At 36.3% G+C, this 24,022-nt stretch overlaps 2 protein-coding genes and 1 long non-coding RNA gene across 5 annotated transcripts in view; all 3 read left to right on the forward strand.

The window, feature by feature from the left end:
- The window catches only part of LOC115952532 (microtubule-associated protein 70-1-like), a 31,402-nt gene extending 8,737 nt beyond the window's left edge, over positions 1-22,665 (forward strand). Inside the window, exons 4-6 of one of the 3 annotated variants that reach the window (XM_031069701.1) lie at positions 21,248-21,394; positions 21,960-22,031; positions 22,124-22,665. In XM_031069701.1, coding sequence (XP_030925561.1) covers positions 21,248-21,394; positions 21,960-22,031; positions 22,124-22,342 — 438 coding nt within the window. In that variant the 3' untranslated portion in view covers positions 22,343-22,665. Of the gene's footprint in view, positions 1-21,247; positions 21,395-21,959; positions 22,036-22,123 lie in introns of all 3 variants that reach the window. The other 2 variants (XM_031069703.1, XM_031069702.1) reach the window with 2 other exon arrangements.
- On the forward strand, positions 216-908 carry LOC115952536. The gene is made up of 2 exons (XR_004083453.1): positions 216-294; positions 387-908. It is a non-coding gene; the product is annotated as an uncharacterized LOC115952536 (long non-coding RNA).
- LOC115952534 (40S ribosomal protein S4-like) lies at positions 12,248-21,252 on the forward strand. The gene is made up of 5 exons (XM_031069705.1): positions 12,248-12,816; positions 13,151-13,251; positions 13,336-13,396; positions 20,356-20,799; positions 20,986-21,252. Exons 2-4 carry the CDS (start codon positions 13,151-13,153, stop codon positions 20,788-20,790), a joined length of 597 nt encoding a protein of 198 aa, XP_030925565.1. The 5' UTR covers positions 12,248-12,816; the 3' UTR covers positions 20,791-20,799; positions 20,986-21,252.
- Positions 22,666-24,022: the final 1,357 nt, after the last annotated feature.

The following is a 24,022-nucleotide window of genomic DNA, read 5'->3' on the forward strand; positions in this document are numbered from 1 at the left end:
TTATGTTTAATTTTGATTTTTATTGCCAACTATAAAATAGAAACCAGGATGTTAAACAGATTGTTATCAGAATAAGACTGGGTGACATATAGTTATCAAAAATATGGAGTATAGTGTTTCAAAATACATAGTTGCTATGGAAAGCTGAATATTGTTGTTTTGAAGTACAATAAATTATAAGGTATTGTGAAGACTAAATATAGTTTTACATATACTTTTAGGCAGAAATGCAACAGCTTTTGTGATAAACTGGAAGTAGCTGAACGCACTGCAAAGGCAGAAGCGCAGCTTAAAGTGTGTAAGCTAATCTATTAACTTCATCCCCTGCTTTTGTTACTTGCTGAATATTCATTTCTTGATTGTTCATTTATTACTTGATTTCTTAGGAAAAATACCAAATGCGATTCAAGGTTTTGTAGGAAAGGCTTAAAACTTCTAATGGCAACTCTCACTTTGCCTCAGAAGGGAGAACCATAAGCAATGGATCTTCAAGGCGTCAGTCTCTTGGTGGAGCAGAGAATTTCTCAAAGTCATCCTCCAATGGATATCTATCAAAGAGAACTTCAAATTCACATTATGGGCTTCTCAGATCAAACAGTGCTAGCACATTATTAAAGCATGGTAATATCTCAATGAGATCATTTGATGGTGGTTGTAGATCACTGGATAGAGATAAGCTGATACCAGATGCAAGTGGGAAAGATAATGTGCCCACCAATACCTGTGATCAGAACCTAATTAGCGAAACAAATGGTGGTCACATGGAGAATGCAAATTGAACTTCAATTGGAAACACCAAACCAGAACATGAAGATTATGTTCTATGGTCTATTTAGTACCAATATTTCGTATAAATCACACTAAAATTTTAGTACCAATATTTCATATAAATCACACTGAAAATGTAACACAGACCTCTATGGTCTATTTAGTACCAATTTTTCATATAAATCACACTAAAATTTTAGCACGCATTTCATAGAAAATTACGAATGTTTTTCACAATTAAAATGCAACTTGGGTAATCTCATTCAATTAGTGATATCTCATTTAAATCATGGCTGTTTTTTGCCTATGACCAAGCAAATTACAAGGAATTTCATGGTCTTCAAGATAGCACCAAAATTAATACAATCACATGGTTGGATTTCTATTAAAGCTCAACTAGAATTAGTCAACTGCATAGAAATTGATAAAAATCAACAAAAATATAGGGTTTAATAATTAAAACCATGAAATCATTTAGAGCTGGACAAAACATAGTATCAACAAACCTCTTGATGATGAAGTTTTGAAGACATTCCAAGAATTTTCCATCCACAAAGCCCGAAGGTGTTGAGTTGTTTACGTTCAATCAACAACAAGAGCAAAAGCATCAACGCGCATAATATTTTCATCAAAGTAGGTGGTAGATATGTGGATTGATCCGGGAGAAGAAGGGCAGCAATCTATTCTAAATTTTCAAAGAGAATCCGCTATTAAACCATTCGCAAAAAAGAAGGTGCATGCCAAGCATCCAAACCTAGTTTAATTTTTGTTTTTGTTTAATTATAAATTTCGCACAATATGCTGAATTTTAATGATATTACCTATTAATGTTTAAGCATTTTCATGAATGAGATTTTAAAATGATGTAAAGAAAAATGATGAATTAAGATATGTAATGATTAAATGTGTTAAGTTTTGACTCTGAACATTATTTTAATCCATATGATGATCCTGAGTTTTTTCATCATCAATCTATGCCGTGATGATGACATGAAAAGTATACGTTTTATGCATAACATGAAATGGCCAATAACTCCTGAAGGACCAAAATTTCATTGAGTGGAATGGGTGCCTAACTTTTCTTTTTTATTTTTAAAGAAACAAGCGCGCATACACAAAAGGGAGAGGAGATGGGTTCTAACAAAAATGACCTGCTCATGTTTAGATTCATGAAAGAAAGGTTTAAAAGAGGGGAACACCAGAGAATCATCACAATGGGCCAATTGACATGTGATAACATCCCCAATAAAAGGTCCACCTGTGATACTCCAAAGCTCATCATATTCATTGAAATTAATGTTTCTATAACATCTACACTTAGAAATACTAAGTGCCAATTCTGTGCTACTTAACTCAGTTTTTTAAGAGGCGGTCTTGCATCCAACTCTTGGAAGGGGACAGATTTGAAAAAGAAAAATTTATTCCCACTGTGTAGTCAACTATTACTGTTTAATAATTACCACCAAAAAAAAAAAAAATGTTATTGTTTAATATTCTAATTCAATTATGATATTAAATTTTTAAGGACGTAGTGTAAAACTCATGTTTTACCATTCCAATCCCAACATGCCACATCATCTTATCACATATTTAAGAATAAACATAATCACACTCAATCAATTCTAATACTCATATATAAATCCAACCAAACTGGGAATTTATTGAGATATTATTAGGTGTGGTAGGATGTATTAAATTTTAAGTAAAATGCTGATATGACAATCACTTATTGGATGATGTAAAACATGAATTTTACAACCCATCCTTATAGAATTTAATCTCTTCGATTATACAAGAGTAATGAATATAAGATCTGCATACAATAACAAAAGGCTGATCTAAACACAAAATCTCAACCATCATTTCATCTCTTCATTGCTACGACAAATTAATGCCATGTCTATTGAATTGACACTTTTACAAAAATAAAAAACATCAATTTAGATTTAGTTACTAATAAGAGCCTTTGTAATAAGAGTAAAAGGAATGTGTTCTCCTCCTTTTATTTTTCTAATTTTTATCTTTCTTTGTAGTTGTCTATAGAACATATAAAACTAAAAGTAAGATTGTACAATGGTAAATGATCAGCTCTATTCAAGATTTAGTTTCTCCAACTGTGGGACGCCAAAACCCTTCTTACCAACGAGAAACTGATCCTTATACAGTGTTAGACTGTTAGTGACCAACAAAGCGAATGCAAGATAGGACTAAACTTATTAATAATTTCCATGTTGTCTTGAACCACAATATATCCACCTGGTCTCAGTATGCGATCAACAATTACATCTAGGACATCACATCTGAAAAAATTGCAAATATCTCAGATCACCATCTAAAGTTGAACTGAAAAATATTGATTTAGGTTTAGCATTTCTTTTCTTTTTTGGGGTAAAAATTTATTTGAGCCAAATAGAGAAACACAATTTTCATATTTCTATTTCCATTCATAAAAAATCTCCATATCAGTTATGAGGTAGCAATCACCATAGGATAAAAAGGGCAATGAACCAAATCATTGTTCTACCTTTGTTTAAGATTTTTGAAGAGAAAGCTGGAATGCAGTAGATCATAAGTTTGAGGATAGGTGTTTAATGACTCGCACCAATCGTGATAGATTCCAATCAACCCTCTGTCAAATATAATAGATAGAGTATCTGGTACATCAACGGGGATGACATTCATTACTCAGACAGGTAGATCAATAAGTGCTGCAGAAAACCTGAAAAAAGAAAAATCACAAATTCAGTTTAGAGAATAGATGAGGGGTGATCCTGCAGTATGCCATTGTGGGTTCCTTTTTTGAAAAGTATCCAAGTCCATTGATGACAAGGGATCTTGGGCCTCCAATCCGGTTCTCCGCAGCCTATTGGGATTGTTACATGAATCGGTTTGTGCGCAAATCACATAAAGCTCCTCAAAGGCAAAAAATGTGATTCCTCCTAAGTAATAAAATATCATTATAAGTGTTTTAGTGTCATAAAATGATCCTTTACTCTTACGAAATAAGTAAAATAAGTATTCATAATATTCACAATGAAAAGGAGATTGGAATAGAATATTTGAGGCTTATCTTTTATTGTATGAACATTTAAAAGAATTCCTTCACTTGATTCCCCGAGCGTGATGTCATGGTACCCCGAACGGGATGTCGTGGTTCCCAGGGGTACTAGGCCTGTAATCCATGGAACCCAGAATGTTGATTCCTTGAACTATAAAATCTTTTTCCATGCTTATTATGCAATGGAGTTTTGCCATTTCCCTTTACCTTTATAGGTCCTGCATAAGAACACACTATACAATACACATATCTTCAAATAATTGTTAGTTTCTTAAATTAAGATATACATTTTAATACATATACATATATGTAAATAAATTTCATGAGAACGAGTCAGCCACGAGGATTCTGGCCCAACTTTCACAGACTTAATGCTTTTGTACAAGACTTGTGGGATTTGGAACTCAAATCCAAGTAACTTTGCTTGGGCATTGCCTTCCAAGATAATTAGGTGAGAAGGATTTTGTGGGAGAAAATGATATCTGATGTGTGCATGTTTTGGCATATATTTCTTTAAAGGCTAAGTGATATTTTGAATGATCTTAAGGATATGGGATGAATTCCTCCACCTTGGCTCTCTTATTTTGTTCATTTTTCTCTCCCTTATTAGGCTATTAAAGCTCTAAGAGTTATTGTTTTGAACATTTGAACTCTCCCTTTTTCCCTCCATTTGAATTCCTTCCCCCCCCCCCCCCTTTCTCCTATGTCTTAGTGTTCTTTTTATAGTGGACATGGTTTGGTACCCCTAGTGAGGACATCACTGGTTTGCTAGGTAAAACCATGTCCTCTAGAACCTGAAAAAATGCATTGGGCAGAAGTTTAGCTTAATTAAGCAATTATAACTCAAAAGGGGCATTTGGCTTTAGTTACAAATGGAAGATTCCTTCTTGGAAACTCAAAAGAGTAGGTGGGCTGCTCAATGCAATGTTTGACAACTTTAATTGAAAGTGACAATTGAGAGGAAATTGTGGGAAGGTGTCATGCACATGGGGAACTGAGTTTTCCATTGGTTCATGTATTCCAAGCAAATATATGAATCAAGGGAAACCTTCGGGATCCTCCTTTCACCAGAAATCACTCCCTTACTGACTAAACCACTTCTTCCTTACTATCCATTCAGGATCTCACGGGCTTGGACCATGGTTTACAAAGATAATACCTAGTATTGCTAGATTTTTAATGGCTTTTTGCTGGAAATCTGAACATACATTTTGGTTTTCCCATGTGTTAGCCAAGGTCCTCTTCTTAAGGTTTTAAAATGACACATCAAGTTCCTAGGGTCTTGATGCTCTTCTTACTGCACATCCTCTAGCCTGACCGAGATCCTTGCTACATGTCCTCTGGCCTAACCAAGTTTAGATCCTCTTCTTATTTCTTTCTTTTTCCTTCTTTTTGGGACTTTGGGTCTTCATGATCCCTTTTAACTTCATGAATTGGGCCTTCTTTTGTTAAGGCCCATGGTCTTTTCTTACTTTTCATGGAACAGGCTTTCTTTTCAAATTTTGGTCCTCAACAGCCATTTACTTCTTACAGAACAAAACTCAAAAGAAAAAAAGAATGGATTATTTTTAAGGCTAGCTATTAGGAGTCCTTCCCTTGCATGTTCACATTTAAGGAGGGAGAAAACTGAAAGTAAGGGAAAACCTAGAGACTAATGATTAATTAACAAAACAAACAAAAATGAAGAAAAATGGAGTTAACATATCGCTAATTTTGTATACTTTAGCTTCCATAGTGAGCATTCTCATCCATCACATTCCTCACACTTGACCAGTTTATGGCAAGGTCATTCAAATAAACATTCGATACAAGGACATACCAATGTTTTGTGTCCTCATAGAACATTTCTTCAGCACCTGATTCAATTGATAGGCTTGGAGGTTTACTACTAAGCCTCTTGAGCTAGGGCATGGGCCAGCTGAACAAGTTACCCATACTATCAACCGAAAGCAAAGAAAGACAATGATTGAGAGGCACATACCTACCACGGAAACATAGAAAAGATTAGCACAAATATGGATAAAATTTTGAATAGTGTTCTAAAAATTGATTCTCCGGCAATGCGCAAATAGCATTAAAAATAGCTGCAGCGATGTTAATGTGATAAAGAGACAATGTGTTTTGGAAAAATACCATGAACTGTTTTTCCCATCTTTCTGATCACATAATGGTGGGTAATTATTATTTTTTCGTTTATTGTAGTAGGAAGGTCAGACAGGCTTTTGGTATATTACAAGCCCAATTCCAGATAAATCAACTATCCTAGCCACAACTTTCCAGCATATTGATTTGATCAAAGCCACCATCGCTGCAAGAATCATTAAATGAGAATGTCTAACTTTGAGCAACTAGACACCTATTCAAGCTTTTCTATATCTCATATTGGTAAATCTTAAAAGGTCAAAAAAAAAAAATTATGAACATAAAAATATGAATTAATTACAAATCCATCTAAAAACCATGAATAATTATAGCAATATAATTAAGAGTGTGAGGTCAGATCACAAACCCTTCCATACATTCTAATCTCTTTCATTGTCACAATAAACCGGTGTAGCAAACCACATAAAAAAAGCCATCAGGCCTACGAATTTTGTTGAGTTCCAATAATGGTCTCCCACCTAAGATTTACAACTAAAGAAACACAACACAGTCAATGAATACAAGCAATTTAGTCTTATAAATCAGTCCATGCTTGCCAAGCAATTTTGGAGGATAAGTCATAACCCTCAATCCTTGTTAGCCAAAGCTCTAAAGGCCAAATACTTTCCTAGGCGCTCTATTCATGAGTGTTCACCCAAACCCCGTCATTCTTGGTTTTGGAGAAACATAATTAAACAAGATAACATAAAACTCAGAGAAGCTAGATGGTGGATGGGGAATGGAGCTGGCATATCTCTTAAACACCCTAACTATATCAAATGCCCTGACCAAAACCTACAGAACCCAAACCCGATATCTAGTTCTATTGCTAATCTTATTGACCACTCTAGAGGTGTATGGAAATCTGATTTGGTTAGAAAAGTATATCCACACCCTCAAAGTTCTGAAATTTTGAAAATTCCCATTTCCAAGACTGGGAGTATCTCAGATAAACTTTTATGGAAACATTCGAGTTTAGGGGAGTATAAGGTTAAAAATGCATATAGTCTATTGTTGAAGGACTATATTCAAAACTCCCCCATTCACCATAGGCCATCCCAAGTACTAGCAGAGGTATGGAATCTAATTTGGAAGGTGAAAGTGCCCCATAAAATAAGCCTTTTTGTGTGGAAGCTTATGCATGATAGCCTTCCTAAACTGCTCACCCTCAAGAATAGAGGTATTCATACTATCAGCACGTCTTATGTGTAAGGAAGAGGAGGAGTTCTCTTCTCACCTTTTCCTCCATTGTACCTTTGCTAGAGCCTACTGGCATAGATCTACACTGGGCTTACACACCTCTAATCTAAGAGACTCATCTGTGCAGATTTGGATTAGTAATATATTGATAAACTTTAAGAGTTTGGAGCAAGATATGATGAGAGATATACAAACTATCTTCACCTATCTATGGACTATTTGGAATCATAGGAATCTTGTTACTCATGAAGGTAAGACTCCTAAACCTATTGAATTTATCCTAACTGCCCAAAGTTTGTCTTACAGGTTTCAAGAAGCCTATACAATGGCAAATAGTCGACAGAGAAAGTCAGCACAACCTCATTCAACTAAAAAGGGTATTAAAGGACCTTGGGAGCTCATCATCAAGATAATTGGAGCTAGAAAGAGAAGGATTATGTTAAGATGTTGGGTATGCTGGCTTAGGTGTGTTGGTTGTGTAGTGTTGTGCTGGCTTAGTAGTGCTGGCTGTATAGTGTTGTGCTTGTGCTAATAGTGTATCTGATGTGCCAACAGCTGGCTCGGTAGTTGGCGTGTGTGGGAGGTGCCTAATAATGTGATGAGCTGTGCCTACTGTGATGATGAGGCGTGTGTGCAGTGGTGCTAGACAGAGGCATGTGCAGTGGAGTGAGTTGTTAGTGTCAATTGGTTAGGAAATTGTTAGATAGTTACAGATAGTTACAATATAGTTATAATTGGTAGTTACTAAGCTGGTGAGTGTTGTAATTGTATATAAGGCCAATTTTGGGAATAATGAAGGCAGCTTGGAATTACTCAATACTATTCTTTCTGTTCTGACTCTTTACTTTTCCTTTCTTCTTACTTTGTTGTAGGTGGTCCCCTCAAAGTGACCCATATTTCTTCTTCCCATTTCTCTGTTTCTTCCATTCCTTCTTCCCGTAATTCAGTTCTTAACAGATTAGAAGAATTGCCTTTGCATATGAAGCTATCAACCTTCAAGGTCTGAACATATTCTCAGGTGGAGCAACTTGTGCAGCAAAAACTCCTATTAATGAAGCAACTCAGGAAGCACTCGTAGAAGTAGTAGTAAAAGCTAAGGGACTGGAATTCTGCAAAATTTTGTTTTTGTGCAATAGTAGAAAATTAGTCTAGTCTTGTAATCTAAAATGTTCCTCTAGATGGCAGGATAGAACTATGGTTGTAGATATCATTGCTTTACAACAGCAGGGTCTTAATTGTAAAGCACTTTTTGTTAGTAGAATCATTCTAGGTTCGTTTATGATATTGCTATCCTAGCAACCAATATCCCAGGGACATCACAGCTAGACTCATCCAGCTTTTTTGTAATGTTTATGATTTCTCTATTGGTATAAAAAAATTAAGGAAAAAAAAAAAGAATCATTTGTCACCAATAAATTAAATATTGATGTGAAGTTGTCTAATATCAATAACCATCAGTTCTAAGATTCCCATTGCTACGATTCATGGATACTTCATTAAAAGCTACAATGGGTGAGCAAGGGAGCCAAGAAACCACACCACACCTGGGGGTGACCACAGAAGCTGAAATCGGTCATCTTTTTGATGCGGTGTGGTGATGCAATCGGATAGCAATTCCAAAAATCGAAACCTGAGCCAAACCGAACCGAGATGTGTTTTTACTTTTTATCGTATATATAGATATATATTTTTAATATTTAATATATATATATATATATATATATATATATATATATTAAATTACTATTATACCCCTGTAACTTAATGAAACATCATCGTTTTGCATTAGGGTTACAAAATTGAACAACATATAAATTCATTTTTTTTGCAAGACCTAGGAGCACTACTATTGGGGTGTAAGAATCCTCCCATTGCTATTATAGCCACCAAATCCATAAATCATTGTTCATCAGATGTAAACAAAAAAAAAAAAAAAAAAATTATTCTTTTCTTTTTTTCTCTTCTCCTCTGTATTCTCTGTGTTTTCTTTTTCCCTTCTCTCTTTTCCCCACCCGGCATTTCAGGGTAATTAACCCTGATTTTCAAACATTATAATTAGTAGGCCACGTTTTCAAACTATATTTTTTATTAGCATCTCGAGTCTAAGAGACTCGATTTAGGGTCTATAAATCGAGTCTCAAAGACTCGATTTCCATGGTTTGATCATATCTGATGTGGCATTTTTTCCATGTGGCGACCATCTGAAAATCGAGTCTTAGAGACTTGATTTATAAATTCTGAAATTTTATAAAGCTTTTGCACTACTACTTCTTGCAAATGCTTGTTTATTGTTCAATCTCTTAAAATGGATGAATGGTGACTAAAGTACCATGCCGAGACCTACAAGCAGACCCAGGCCGAATGAGACCCAGGCCATGCGCGACCTAGGTCACAACGTGACTTGGGCCTCTCTCACTGCAACCCATATTTCTGTTTCTGGGGTTTTTTTTTTCTCTCTCTCTCTCTTTCTTCTCTGATGAACACATATTTTTAGAGTAACTGAGATCGCTGAAGAACTCAAAGAAGTCGATGGAATCATTGTTGTTGTCGAAAATAATATTTTCTTTGTTGTTAAGGTGAGAAGGTGTATGTAATATAGATGTAAATTGAGTCTTAGAGACTCGATTTACAGGTGGACACTACGTGGAAAAAGTACCAACTTAGACCCAATTAGAACATGAAAACCGACCCTTAAAGACTCGATTTATAGTCCAAAATCGAGTCTCTTAGCCTTGAGATGCTAGTAAAAAATATAGTTTGAAAACGTGGTCTACTAATTATAATGTTTAAAAATCAGAGTTAATTTCCCATTTTGGCCCCCTCAGCCCCTCTTACTTTTTTTCTCTCTCTCTCTGCATTTTGTTTCAGTTGAAAGATTTCAAAACCATTTTTGGGTGGTTTGATTCAAAACGGCCTAATTTTATAAATTTGGGTTTGTTGTGTTTATGGATATTTGCTATGTTTATAGGTGTTTGGTGTGGGTATTTGCTATTTGATTATGGTTGTGACTGGTGATTATGGCAGTGGGTATGGTTGGTGGATATGGTAGTGGTGGTAGGTATGAATCTCAGTGGGTATGGAAGTGGCGATTGGTTTGGGTTTAGGTTTGAATGGGTTGCATTGGTGGTGGGTGGTGGAGGTATGGGTCATACAGTGGCAGCGACGGCAACTTAGTATGTGTGGTGGAGGTGCGTGGGCTTCTACTAGGTTTTGGGGTTTCCACTGGGTTTTAGATCTGCTTTTTGTGGGTGATTCTACTGGTTTTTGGAGTGGTGCGGTGGCGGTGTGGAAAGGAGAAATAGATGGTGGCCAGGATCTGGGTTTAGGTTTGGGTTTAGCTGGATGATCTAGGTTTGTGATCTGGATTTGCTTCATTGGTGGCTGTAGCTTCGGTTATGGGTGTTGGTTCGATGGTGGATGGTGGTTCAATGGAGGTTGGTGGTCCAGTGGTGAAGGTGAGTGGTTTGATGGTGTTTTTGGTTGCTGTGGACATAGAAAAGAGTAGTTTTTTTAATATTATTTTAATGAGTTGTATATGAAAATAGAAACTGAAATGGTAAAATAGAGAAAGTAGGTTTTTAGAGAACTTAGGGCATCTCCAGCAGCTTCTCCAAATTTTTGTACTGTTTGTAGAATAAATAGTGACTTTTACCTTTTAACTACCCATTTTTTCAAATCTGCTTTCCAACATATTTTCTATCCCATTCTCTATCTCATTTAAATATTATTTCTTCATTTTTTGTTAATTCTTTCTTTAATCTTTTTTAAACTTTCTTTATTCATTCTCACACAATCACAACAATACTACTGCCGTTGTCACCACCACGCCACTACCATTGCATCGCAAACCCACGTCAGCCACCACCACCATCAATCACCCTACCCCCCACAACCAACACGCAACCCCCACCACTACCACCACATTAGTCACAAAATCCAACCACTCCCACACCCACACTCATCTAACCCACCACCACCAGGAAAAAAAAAAAAAAAGCCACTGCCACAACTCAACTACCACAAGCCACAACCCATCAGCCACTACCACGCAATCTCCACCATTAACAACACAAACACCACCCATACCCAAATTAATTCAACCAAAACCCATCATCAAAACCCACGGCCAAAACCCACCGTAAAAAACCGATTAGAAACCCATCACCACCCACGACTGCGCCGATCTCGCCACCGCAGCAACCACTTCTCCACAAAAACCACGCTGCAACAACCACGCCAATCTGATGGGGTTGTCTCGTTGCCGATCTAAGAGAGAGAGAGAGAGAGATGAAGGAAGTACCGATGGTTTCAGGTTTGAAGAGGCCAGTAGAGCTTGCTAGAAGTGGTTTTCTGAAGATTTTGAGGAAGAAGCTGATGGTGTGGCTGTGGCATGGCATGGCGTGGCGTTGAGGAAGAAGCTGGGTAATTTTAAGGAAGAAGCTGATGGTTTGGATGAAAGAGAAAAAATAGTAAATTATACCACTGGGCAATTTTTTAAGCACAAATAAGGAGATAGAGTTGCTATAGTGTTCTTTAAATTAAGAGAACTACTGTAGCAACTTCAAAACCAAATTAGGAAAATGTGCATGTTTAGAGGAGTAATTGGAGCATAAACAGTGAGGAAATTTTGAGAAGCTGAGTGTTTAAAGCATCTGTTGGAGATGCTCTAACAGTAAGGTTGCTAAAAGATTGGCCCGTTTGGTATGTGTGTTTAAATAACAATTTTCAATTTTTTTGAAAATACGTGTGAGTGAAAAAGTGTATGAAAATACATGTTATGTTATTTAAAAACTGAAAATATGTGTTTAAGTTTACGTACCAAACGGGCCCTAACTTTTAGCAACCTAAAAGAGGTATATGCAACAATTAGGGCCTGTTTGGTACGTGCGTTTAAACAATAATTTTCAATTTTTTTGAAATGTATGAAAAAATATGTAAAAATATGTATTATTTAAAAACTGAAAACATGAAAACTGAAAACATGTATTTGAAATGAAGTGGCCTCAAATTTTAAATCACACACGCTCAAACTCGCTCCCACACGCGTGATTTCATTCAGCCCTATCTCACCATTGCTCTCACACAGACGCAGACAAACTCAAGCTCACAGCTCTGCCTTTCTCCACAGAGCACTCTCTCTGCCCAGGATTTTCTTCGGCCAGCCTTCTCTTTAACAAGCCCAGCCCTCTCTCTCCATCACCTAGCTCTCTCTCCGCCTAGCCCCCTCTCCCTTGTGCTGGTTTTGTCTCGGAGATTTGGGTTTTTTTTGGTGGGTCTCGAGCACAAAAATTGGCAGGGATTGTAATGGGGATTTCTTGGTGGATTGTTTGGGTTTTTTTGTGGTTGTTGTAGATCGTGGGTGCGTGGGGTTTGTAGGTCGGTGATGGTGGTTTGTGGGTCGGTGATGGTAGATCGTGGATCGGTGATGGTGGTTTGTGGGTTGGTGATGGTAGATCGTGGGTCAGTGATGGAAGATCGTGGATGCTATGGTGGTGGTTTTTGGGTCGGTGATGGTAGATCTTGGGTCGGTGATGGTAGATCGTGGATGCTATGGTGGTGGTTTTTGGGTCGGTGATGGTGGTTTTTAGGTCAGTGATGGTGGTTTTTGGGTTCCGATTTGCAGAATATAGGCAACGGATATTCATGAGGTATATTATTTTATTGTATTTTTCTATTATTTTAATGTGTTCGAATGTTAAAATAGAAATTTTAATGTCGGTAGTATTGTAAAATGAGAATTTAAAATAAATAAAGTAGTTCTTTAAGGCCCTAAAAGTTAAGTACCTGTTTGTTATCTCACCTCAAATTCACATTTTTACATTTTAAACAACATTAATTTTTTTTTTAAACACTTTTTTTTTACTCATGTATTTCAAAAAACTACAAATAACCTATCTCAAGCTATTCTGTCAAACACCCCCTAAATCTTTCAGCTTTCTTCCCGTGAATGCTCTGTCTAAAATAGAACTTTTTTGGCTTCAGATGCTAGTGCTCCAACTCAGAACTCTCTTTCTTGCAGTCTCGACTCTCCAGCCGAAGCTACTGCACAGCTCACCACCCGCCAGTCTGCCGAAAAATCACCAGTAAGTTTCATAGTCATTAGTCATTAATCCATTTCTTCTCTATCTATTCACTAAGTACTGAGTCTACTGGCACTTTTTTTTCAGCAATTTGATTTTGAGGGAGACTGAGAGAGTTCTTACTCTTCAATCATTCACCGAGAAGGAGGTAATCTCTGAACAATGAACAATAATCATTAATGATTCAAAATATTGCTTTGTATTTTTCAGTATTTTTATTTTTATATTTTTTGACTTGGGGATTTTGAGCTACTTTAGTGGAGCTACTGTGTGTGTGGTCAGGGCCGGCCCTAGGCCTAGGCCATTTAGGCGGTTTAGGCATGGCCTAAGTCCCCCTGACATACAAAGGCCCCCGAATATTGGGCGGTTTTTTTTTTTTTTTTTTAATTAAAGAAAAAGGGTGAGTTAGGTGTATATTTTATCCCAATCTTACGAAGGCCTTAAATATTAGAGTTATGCTAGTATATTAGAAGTTTTATTACATAGGTCCTACAAATTGATAAGTCACCAATGAAATAATTCAATACTCATTTATTATTTTGTTGAAGTGCCACCTCATCGTCACATTAGTTTGTAAGCTTTTTGTAGTAAAATTTGTAATAAGTTTAGCATTTTCTCCAAACACAAAAAAACTGTTTATGAAAAATGCTAAAGCCAATGCAAATTTTAGGAAAAAAAATTTACAAACTGATGTGACAAGAATATGATCGGTGTTACTTAAATAATATAATAAAATGAATGTTTGAATAACTTTTCTTTTATTGGTGATATGCCAATTTGTAAAACCTATATGGGAATTATCATTAGCTCACTTTGGGTGAATTAGTCATATTAATAAGTAAGAATTAGTAATGGATTTGAAATTAAATATAAATAAATAAATATTATTTAAGTGATATTTATATGTAAAAAGGCCCCTATAAAATTCTTGCCTTAGGCCTCAAACAATCTTGGGCCGGCCCTGTGTGTGGTATTGCCGTATTACCTATTATGCATTTGCTTCTGTTTATGTGTTGTAGTATAAATTCTTTGTAAAGCATTTCTTGGTTAAAAAACTTATTTGTTTTTTTCTTTTTTTCTTTTTTACATGGAAATCGATATCAATTTTATTTGCATTACATTCTGCCTGTAATGTATTTTATTTGCATTACATTTTGCTTGAAATAGGTTGTGTATTGATATTAGGCTTGAAAACCCTTTTTAAATTAAAAAAAAAAAAAATTAATATATTTCAAACCAACCAAACTGATTAAATCAACCGCAAAAAACCACACCGCTATAGGTTGGAAAACTGACCCTAGGCGGTGTGCATCGGTTCCAATTATGAGAAAATCGATTCCTATTGGTTCAATGGTAAATTTGGAAAAAAATCAAACCGCGCACATCCCTTCAGCTACAAGTTGAGACAAAAAAAATGGCTGTAGAATGTTCTTATTGCATAATAAGAATGATTTTGCTGTCACTATCCATTAGAATTTTGTAACTGACTCTCATCTCATCCCTAAAAATTATTGTTACAAATTAAGTTCATGAACTATTTTCTTGCTGATTGTCCTACTGGTCTTGCTCTATGTGTTTTACAATTTTTCAAAAAGAGTACCCACTCAAAAAAGTTAAAAAAAAAAAAAAAAAACGTGTTGATGTGCTTTAGGTTAAAAATTACATAGAAGCAACTTGCTAGCTTGATCTCACATAAGCTAACCTCAGATTATGAGGTCCAGAAGAAGACTTAACTAATTTAGATAAGAATGGCTCCCACATAAGAGCATCCGTAGCAGCCGTGCCAAATGCCAAATATTTGGCACACCAAACACAAAAAACCCCCTTTATTAGATGTTCCAAATCTTATTATTTTTGCCACATGTGAACAGTACCCTAACAAATTTGCCACTGTACGGACAGCTGTGGCATAAGTTTTTATTATTTTTTTATTCCACTTTCTCTCTCATCTCTCCGGTAGTCTCACCTTCAAACCCCAATCCTCTCCTCTCAAACCCCACTCTGTCTCTCTGTCTCCCACTCCCTGTTTCTCTCAGCGCCGTCGCCCTGCTTGGCCTCGGCGTCTCTATGCTCACCAAGACGCTGACGTTCGCCGCCGCGTTCTCCGCCTTCGGAGATCCGATCCCGTGGCTCATCGCGCTCGCTTTCTTCTTCGCCCGCGGGTTCATCAAGACCGGGCTCGGGAACCGAATCGCTTACCAGCTCGTCATTGGCGCGAATCTGACTTTCAACATGATCAAGCAGACGATCGGGTGGACCGATTGGGCTAAGGCGGCGATCGTGCCTGGGTTGGCGTCGTTGATTGTTGGGGTGATTTGTAATGGGGTCCGGTGGTATGGGTGTGGGGTTTTGATTTGTGTGAGTGGGTTTTGGGTCGTTGTGGTGTAGTGGCGGCGTGTGGCCGTGGTTGTGGCTGGGTATTGATCAATCAAAGATCTCTCTCTGCCTCCAAACCAAAATAGAGCAAGAAACACATCCAAAACCTTAAAATTTTTCAACAATGGCAGAGATTAACGGCTCTCTGCGACAAACCCATCCAGAAAATCCCACAATCCAAACTTTCTTTCATGCCCTCAACCCCATATCTCTCGACCTCTCTCAGAATTCAAACTCCAACCAGCCCGTCCCTCTCAGACTCACCACAGAGAGCTTTATCATGGAGAGAGGACCCAGGTACGATTTAATTATGGTTCTATGGGTTGTGGGGCCTGGGGCTTCCGATTTGGTGTTGGTGGGTTATGGGTTTGTTTTGAATTGTGTTTTGGGTTGTGGAGGATGTGGTGGTTGTGTGGTGGTGGCTGTTGGCAGCAGTGTGGTGGTTGTTGATTGTGATTGATGAGTTGTAAATATTATTTTAATGTGTAGGAAATATTATTTTAATGTATAGAATTGAATGATAAATCATCTGATAAATAAGATGATGTAAAATGATGTGGTAAAATAATAAAGTAGGTCTTTGGTGTGGTAGAATGACATAATTTTTGCCACATCTGCTGTGGATGTTCTAAGCTAACTGCCTGCTTGATCTTAATCAAAACAACTTGAAAAATGCTCCTACATCAGAAAAGAACCCCTCTTAACACATAAAAGGACCAATGCAAAACCTTTAGATCTCAATATTCTTCAGGTACATCAAGCTGTACAAATTCACCAAAAAGAGTTCGGAAACTTCAGTAATCTTCAGTTCAACAAATTGTGGGTTGAAGAATACCTTATCATAAGAATGTCTTGCCATATAATCTTTACAATGGTCTTGAACATTCCTAAGATAATGCAATAGATCTACTGTCCGGTCTCTATAAGTGTTGAAATTGTACACGTTCCCAAAGGGGAATTAATTGGAATGTTATTTCTCCAACCCGATACACAATGTTTTCAAGGCCATTTTTTATATGTTTATACACATAAGAAGTTTGACTAGCAGTCACATAATGCATCCAAACATGTTAAGGGTAACTAAATCTTGACTTTCAATGACACAAAGATGGGTGGTTAACAATAAGTTTCCAATCGTGGAAACTCAAAATTAAATAGGGGAATAGCTTGAATATTCTTAAAAAGTTATTCCTTTCTGCTTCTCAAATGGATTGAGTATTGATTTTTTATGTTGTAGTTCATGATTAACTATGAGTTTATGTTAGGAACTTGAATTTCTAAAAGTTATCTAAACTTGTTAAGTATTAATACATTGTGATTGAAAGTTTGGTTTGATCTGAGGTAGAGTAACCATTGGGTAAGGGAAATAAACAGAAAATGGAGAAAGTGGGTCAATCAGAATCAACTCCCAAGATTAGACTTAAATGTAGTCATCCTTATGCATCATTTGAATGAGGGCCTTGTGATAATGGATGAAACTATAATTTGCAATCGAATGTACACAGTCACAGTAATCATGTTATTTTCAAACATAAATCCAAATGGCATTCTATTCTCAATCATAATAAATACGAGATTACGTTGAAACAGTGGTTGGAAAAGAGAAAAAAGAAAAAGGAAGATAATTGGGATGATGAATATGGGAAATGAAAGGTATATCGGCCAGAGGGGGAGGCTAGACAAATTATATAGGCATACTCCATGTGGTTGTGAGCTTCACTCTCATGGCTCTTCTCATGGATTTTTGTATCATCCTGAAAATTTTGTACTCTAAGATAAAGACTTAATAATTGGAAGTGATTACAAAAAGAGTAATCTTCTTTATGTAAGAGCCTTCTTGTGATCATCTTCAATCACTAAGTTTTTATCTTGGATTGCAAAATTTTCAAAATGGTACAAAAATCCATGAGAAGAACCATGAGAGTGAAACTCACAAACTGCATGGAGTATGCCTTGTATAATTTGTCTTGCCTCCTCCTCTGGCAATATACCTTTCATTTTCCATATTTATCATCTCAATTATTTTTCTTTTTCTTTGTTCTTTTCTCCAACCACTATTTCACCATCATCTCTTATTTATTATAATTAAGAACAGTCATTCGGATTTTTGTCTGGAAATAACATAATTGTTGTGGTTGTGCACATTAGACTGCAAATTATAGTTTCATCCATTATTACAAGCCCCTAATTCAAATGATAAAGATTACTACATTTAAGTCTAATCTTGGGAGTTGGTTCTGATTGTCCCACTTTCTCCATATTTTGTTTCTTTCCCTTCCCCAATGGTCGCTGCTACCTCATCAAAGATCAAACCAAACTTTCAATCACCAAGTATTAATACTAAACAAGCTCAAATCATTTTTAAATATTCAAGTTGCTAACATAAACTCATGGTTAATCATATAATTAACATAAAAAATCAATACCCAATCCATTTGAGAGCAGAAAGGAATAAATTTTTAAGAATATTAAAGTCATTCCCCTATTTAATATTGTCTACTAACAATAACAACCTCTTTGAAATTCCTCCATATAATTCTAAACCCAAATTGATGTCTCCTTACCAATATTCTTAAGTTGACCTAAAGTTAGAAAGTACTAAAGTATGAAAAATCTTTGAACTTGAAATTTGCACCATTTGATCACTATTAGAAGCATTGAGGCCAAAAAAATAATTTCTCAACATATCATTACTTTTGTTTGGAATGGTAAATCTTGTGGTACTTTCACTAAACAGGCTTTAGATCGGCAAGAATTCATTTGTACCAAAAAATTTTAGAAAAACCAAATGAATGTTTCTCACACTTACTCTCTACACCACCTCACTCCAATAGGCGTATCATGAAAGCATTTAATCATCATTATGCAACCTCTACAAGGAATAGGGATTTATGTTGTTTCAAAAGGACATAAATCTTCACAACCTTCTTGACTGGATGATTTGAGTTCCCACGATTGGAAACTTATTGTTAACCACCCATCTTTGTGGCATTGAGAGTCAAGATTTAGTTACCCTGAACATGTTTGGATGTATTACGTGAATGCTAGTCGAACTTCTTATGTGTATAGACATATGAAAAATGGACTTGAAAACATTATTGTATCGGGTTGGAGAAATAACATTCCTATTAATTTCCCCTTAAGAGCGTGTACAATTTCAACACTTATGGAGATCGGGCAGTAGATCTATTGCATTATCTTAGGAATGTTCGAGACCATTATAAAGATCATATGGCAAGACATTCTTATGATAAAATATTCTTCAATCCACAATTTGTTGAATTGAAGATTACTGAAGTTTCTGAACTCTTTTTGGTGGACTTGTACAGCTTGATGTCCCTAAAGAATATTGGGATCTAAAGGCTTTGCATTGGCCCTTTTATGTGTTGAGAGGGATTCTTTTTTGATGCACGAGTATCTTTCAAGCTGTTTTGATTGAGATCAAGTTGGCAGTTAGCTTATGTGGAAGCCATTCTTATCTAAATTAGTTAAGTTTTCTTTTGGACCTCGCAAATTGAGGGAATGCCTACACCATTGATCCTTATCTTGCGAACAAGTTGAAGTGTGCTCTCACATACTGTGAAGTCATTGCCATTTTAATGCAATGCCATGTCCTTGTTGATGGAAAGGTCAGGATAGATAAAACCTATCCTGTAGGTTTCATGGGTATGGCATCAACTCTTCTTACGTGAATTATTGTTCTAATATTCTGATTTGTGTTTGTTTGCTTATATTCTTATTATGCGTATTATTTTCATTTGAGTTCTCACAAAAAGTGGATATTGAATTTACCGATTATAAAAAGGATATTGAATCAATATCCTAGCTAGTTTTGCAAGTCACGGTTAGGCAAAGTTACCATTTAATGGATGGTAAAAGGAAATGCTAAGCAAAATGATATGATTTGGATGGATATAATGGATAACCTCACACATAAAAAATGTTGCTACTGCGACATGAAAAAATAGTTCATGGCAATTAGCAATTCTCTTTTACCAGAATTACAAAATTTAATGGTTTGAGGCAGTAAGGTTCACTTCCTTCCATTTTAGTAGTTGAGTAATATTAGTTGTAATATATATTCCATTGTTCTTATTGGTTTGGTATTTACTTTTTTCTGACGGACGTTGTATCAATCCCCAAAACGAATGAAAACTTCTATCACCTCTGTGACACCAAGGGTTGATTCCGTCTCCACTCAATCAGGGATGAAGAGGCAAAGGTAATTCTGTTCAATCCTCTTTAAGTATATTTTCTGCTATATTTCTATAGGAATGATATGATTTAGGTAATTAGAGTGAGTAAATTTAGTCTATTCTAATTAAGAATGATTTATTTTAAGGAGTTGTCAGCGTATGGAAGTGTCATGCCTCGTATGCTTTTATGTGAAGAAATATCATAACATTGTATATGCCAGGTGAAATTAGTAGAAACCGAATCATATTCTCAGTTGTGGAGACAAATTGTAGGGAATTATTTTGTATTTTAACCTCTGAACCCTTGCTTTTATTTTGCTTTTGTAGTGTTTTTGTGCTTGTAACTTGTAAGGTTTGCAAACACATGGTAAACAATTTTATAGTGACTTGTGGCTATGTATAGTTTGTAGTCCAAAGTCATAGAACAAATAGATTGTTATAACACATATTACTGTGGAATAATTAATGTTTCCTATTTTTTTGGTCATAAATCCTTTAACCGTACCATTATGACATTTTAATTGTGCTTTTGCAGTTTAAGCTATGCAAAGTTTGCTCTGTGCAGTTTGGGCAAAAAGGTATGCCATACCTGAACACCTTTGATGGACGAACCATCCGCTACCTGGACCCTTTAATCAAGGCCAACAACACAATCAAGCTGGACCTGGAGAGCCAAAAGATCACTGAGTTCATCAAGTTCGATGTTGGGAATGTAGTCATGGTGACAGGTGGAAGGAACAGAGGACAAGTTGGAGACATCAAGAACAGGGAGAAGCGTAAGTGGACTTTTGAGACTGTCCATACTCAGGATGCCACGGGGCATGAATTCGCAACTCGTTTGGGCAATGTGTTCACTATTGGCAAGGGGACAAAACCATGGGTATCCCTTACCTTAGGTAAGGGTATTAAGCTAACCATCATTGAAGAGGCCAGGAAGAGGCTTGGAGCCCAAACAGTATCCACAGCATAAGATATTATGGTAAAAATTGTCATGAACTTTAAATGACTGTTATTTTGTAGTTTAATCCTGGATTTTTGTTCCAATTTTTGTCATGTTCCTCATACTTTAAAGTTGAACAGCCGATCATAAACTTTTGTTATTTTGAATTAAACTTTTGTAAAGAACTGAGATAGTTTGGTTTGAAATGTCTTGTTCACTAATCAGGAGGAGAACAAAATCCTGGACAAAATGCATTGGCAGAAGGTTGCAGAGGTTGAAAAGCTAACCCAAACTGTTCATGAGCTTGAGGAGGCTGTTTTGGCTGGTGGTGGTGCCGCCAATGCTGTGCGTGATTATCAAAGAAAAGTGCAAGAGATGAATGTAATGACTGTTACCTTTGGAATTTTCAGTTCTACAAAACAACTGGTAGTCGTTTCGAATGTGTTAGAAATCCTCCAAATTGCTTCTAATCTTCAAGCTTGAATAGGAGGAGAGAAAAACTTTAGAACAGGAAGTAGCTTGTGCGAAGGTTACTGCAAATCGTGTTGCCACTGTAGTTGCAAATGAGTGGAAAGATGCCAATGACAAAGTGATACCTGTTAAGCAATGGCTTGAGGAAAGAAAATTTTTTCAGGCATGTTACCCATTCAATGCCTCTTTATCATGTTCTTCAAAGTTCATTTCTTCAAAGAATACCATGAATACTGAGCAAGTATCATTGCTGGAAGTCACTCTCTAATGGATGTTTCTGCTACTGATATTCTTGAAACACTTGGTTCTGCTGTTAGTTTGTACTCAATTAATATGTTTATTTATACATTGATTGATTGATCAAATAATCCTGTAATAGGAAGTGTTTGAACTAACATCAAAATGTAGTCTTCTTGTAGTGTGCTGGGTTTATCATCTAATAACTGTAAGCGAGCTAGGATTGTTTCATGATGCATGGAAGAAAGAGGCATACTACAGTCTATCCTTGTCTGTTGTTTAATTTTGATTTTTAGTGCCAACTATAAGATAGAAACCAGGATGTTAAACAGGCTGTTATCAGAATAAGACTGGGTGACATAGTTAGACCAATATGGAGTATAGTGTTTCAAAACACATACTTGCTATGGAAAGCTGATTATTGTTGTTTTGAAGTACAATAAATTATAAGGTATTGTGAAGACTAAATATAGTTTTTCATATATTTTTAGAGAGAAATGCAACAGCTTTGTGATAAACTGGCAGTAGCTGACCGCACCACAAAGGCAGAAGCACAGCTTAAAGTGTGTAAGCTAATCTATTAACTTCATTCCCTGCTTTTGTTACTTGCTGAATATTCATTTCTTGATTGTTCATTTATTACTTGATTTCTTAGGAAAAATACCAAATGCGATTCAAGGTTTTGGAGGAAAGGCTTAAAACATCTAATGGTAACTCTTGCATTGCCTCAGAAGGTAGAACCACAAGCAATGGATCTTCAAGGCGTCAGTCTCTTGGTTTTAGCAGAGAATTTCTCAAAATCATCCTCCAATGGGTATCTATCATAGAGAACTTCAAATTCACACTATGGGCTTCTCAGATCAAACAGTGCTAGCACATTATTAAAGCATAATGATATCTCAACAAGATCATTTGATGGTGGTAGTAGATCACTGGATAGAGATAAGCTGATACCAGATGCAAGTGGGAAAGATAATGTGCCCACCAATACCTGTAATCAGAACCTAATTAGCGAAACAAATGGTACTCACATGGAGAGTGCAAATGGAACTCCAATTGGAAACACCAAACCAGAACATGAAGATTATGTTTCTGGAATGCTGTATGATATGCTACAAAAAGAGGTTGTGTCTCTGAGAAAAGCTTGCAATGAGAGAGATCAGACACTCAAGGACAAGGATGATGCAATTGATGTTGGACGGCATACTGATCCGATTTTGCAGCCTGTTCTAACCCCCATTTATGCTCCTAATCTAATTTGTTTCTTCTAATACAAAATTAAGCAGATGTTGGCAAAGAAGGTTGATACATTGAACAAAGCCATGGAAGTTGAGGCTAAAAAGATGCGAAGAGAAGTTGCTGCTATACATGTCAGCAAGGAGCATGATCAGAGGATGTGGCGTATAAGTACTCCTAGGGGGGCTGTAAATAGTTCTCATTTGACTTCTGCAAGGTAAAGTTCTTTACTTTGTGTAAATCTGCAGTGACTTTATTGATCTTCTAAATATTAGAGGCTACATGTTCCTTCTGGGTGTTTCTCTTGTGGATCTCGTGTGATAGGGTTGTGCCCCTTTTTATGCTTTATTAATATATTGCTTATAAACAAAAACAAAATATATTACGTATAGTAACTTTAAATAAAGCATTTAGTACAGGCGAGCGCACGTCTACTACCAAAATATACAATGAAGATGAATGTTTCACACACACAGCTTCTCCTTTTTCTTTTTTAGTTTTAACCAGAATTACAGTAAGACACTTCAAAATCTACAAATGAAGTAAAATACAAATATGGGCAATGTGAAATGTGTGAACGCCATTTTGGTGCTCCATATTGTTGGAGTCTTCATCCACAACCCCCCACCCCCCCCCCCCCCCCCCCCAACTTTTTTGGTATCACTGATATTCTTTTCAGCATGGCAAGGAATAGGAAATTTGTCTTGTAGACCTTAATCTATGTAATGTGATTAATTATAAAAAATGTTTATCATATGTTATATTAGCTCTATATGGCTATATCTTCTTTCCATGTCTCCTGCACCTGCTTTAGGGATGCGATTACATTGCATCTTTGTCACACATCCATGGCTGTGGTAAAGGTTTACAGTTGATAGTTTTGGCAAGGCTACTTTTGTATCATGATTCATGGAGATTATTACAAATTTGTTCAACATCCAAGCATTTGCAGTATATAAAAATACAGCCATTTTTCTTAACCAGTAATATTTTTACTTAATATTTCAGGAATGCACGGAACCCATAGGAAACTGAAATTGCTGCAGGTCCGATGTAATTGACCAGACAAAGGCATCTCTTTAATTTATCCTCTCTCCGGTCTATATAAGTATGTGGTTTTGTCTTAGTTTTTTGTCTTCCCTCTTCATATATTTAAACTGTCTCAGCCAGGTAGTCGATTTGTAAAGAACTGACTCTAGGTTTTCCAGGAAATCATCCTGTCATGTATATTTGCTGTACACTTGTGTACTATTGTTATTACCAAAGATATATCATCCAGTTAAGGGCGCCATAAAATCCCTTAAGATAAAACTACCTC

This window comes from Quercus lobata, chromosome 7 (assembly GCF_001633185.2).
Source record: "Quercus lobata isolate SW786 chromosome 7, ValleyOak3.0 Primary Assembly, whole genome shotgun sequence".
In the NCBI taxonomy this organism is placed as follows: Eukaryota; Viridiplantae; Streptophyta; class Magnoliopsida; order Fagales; family Fagaceae; genus Quercus; species Quercus lobata.

Coding starts and splice junctions, on each gene's coding strand:
- LOC115952534 (XM_031069705.1), top strand. CDS start 13,151: ATGCTAGTGCTCCAACTCAGAACTCTCTTTCTTGCAGTCTCGACTCTC. Junction 13,252..13,335: donor AGTCTGCCGAAAAATCACCA/GTAAGTTTCATA, acceptor CTTTTTTTTCAG/CAATTTGATTTTGAGGGAGA. Junction 13,397..20,355: donor AATCATTCACCGAGAAGGAG/GTAATCTCTGAA, acceptor GTGCTTTTGCAG/TTTAAGCTATGCAAAGTTTG.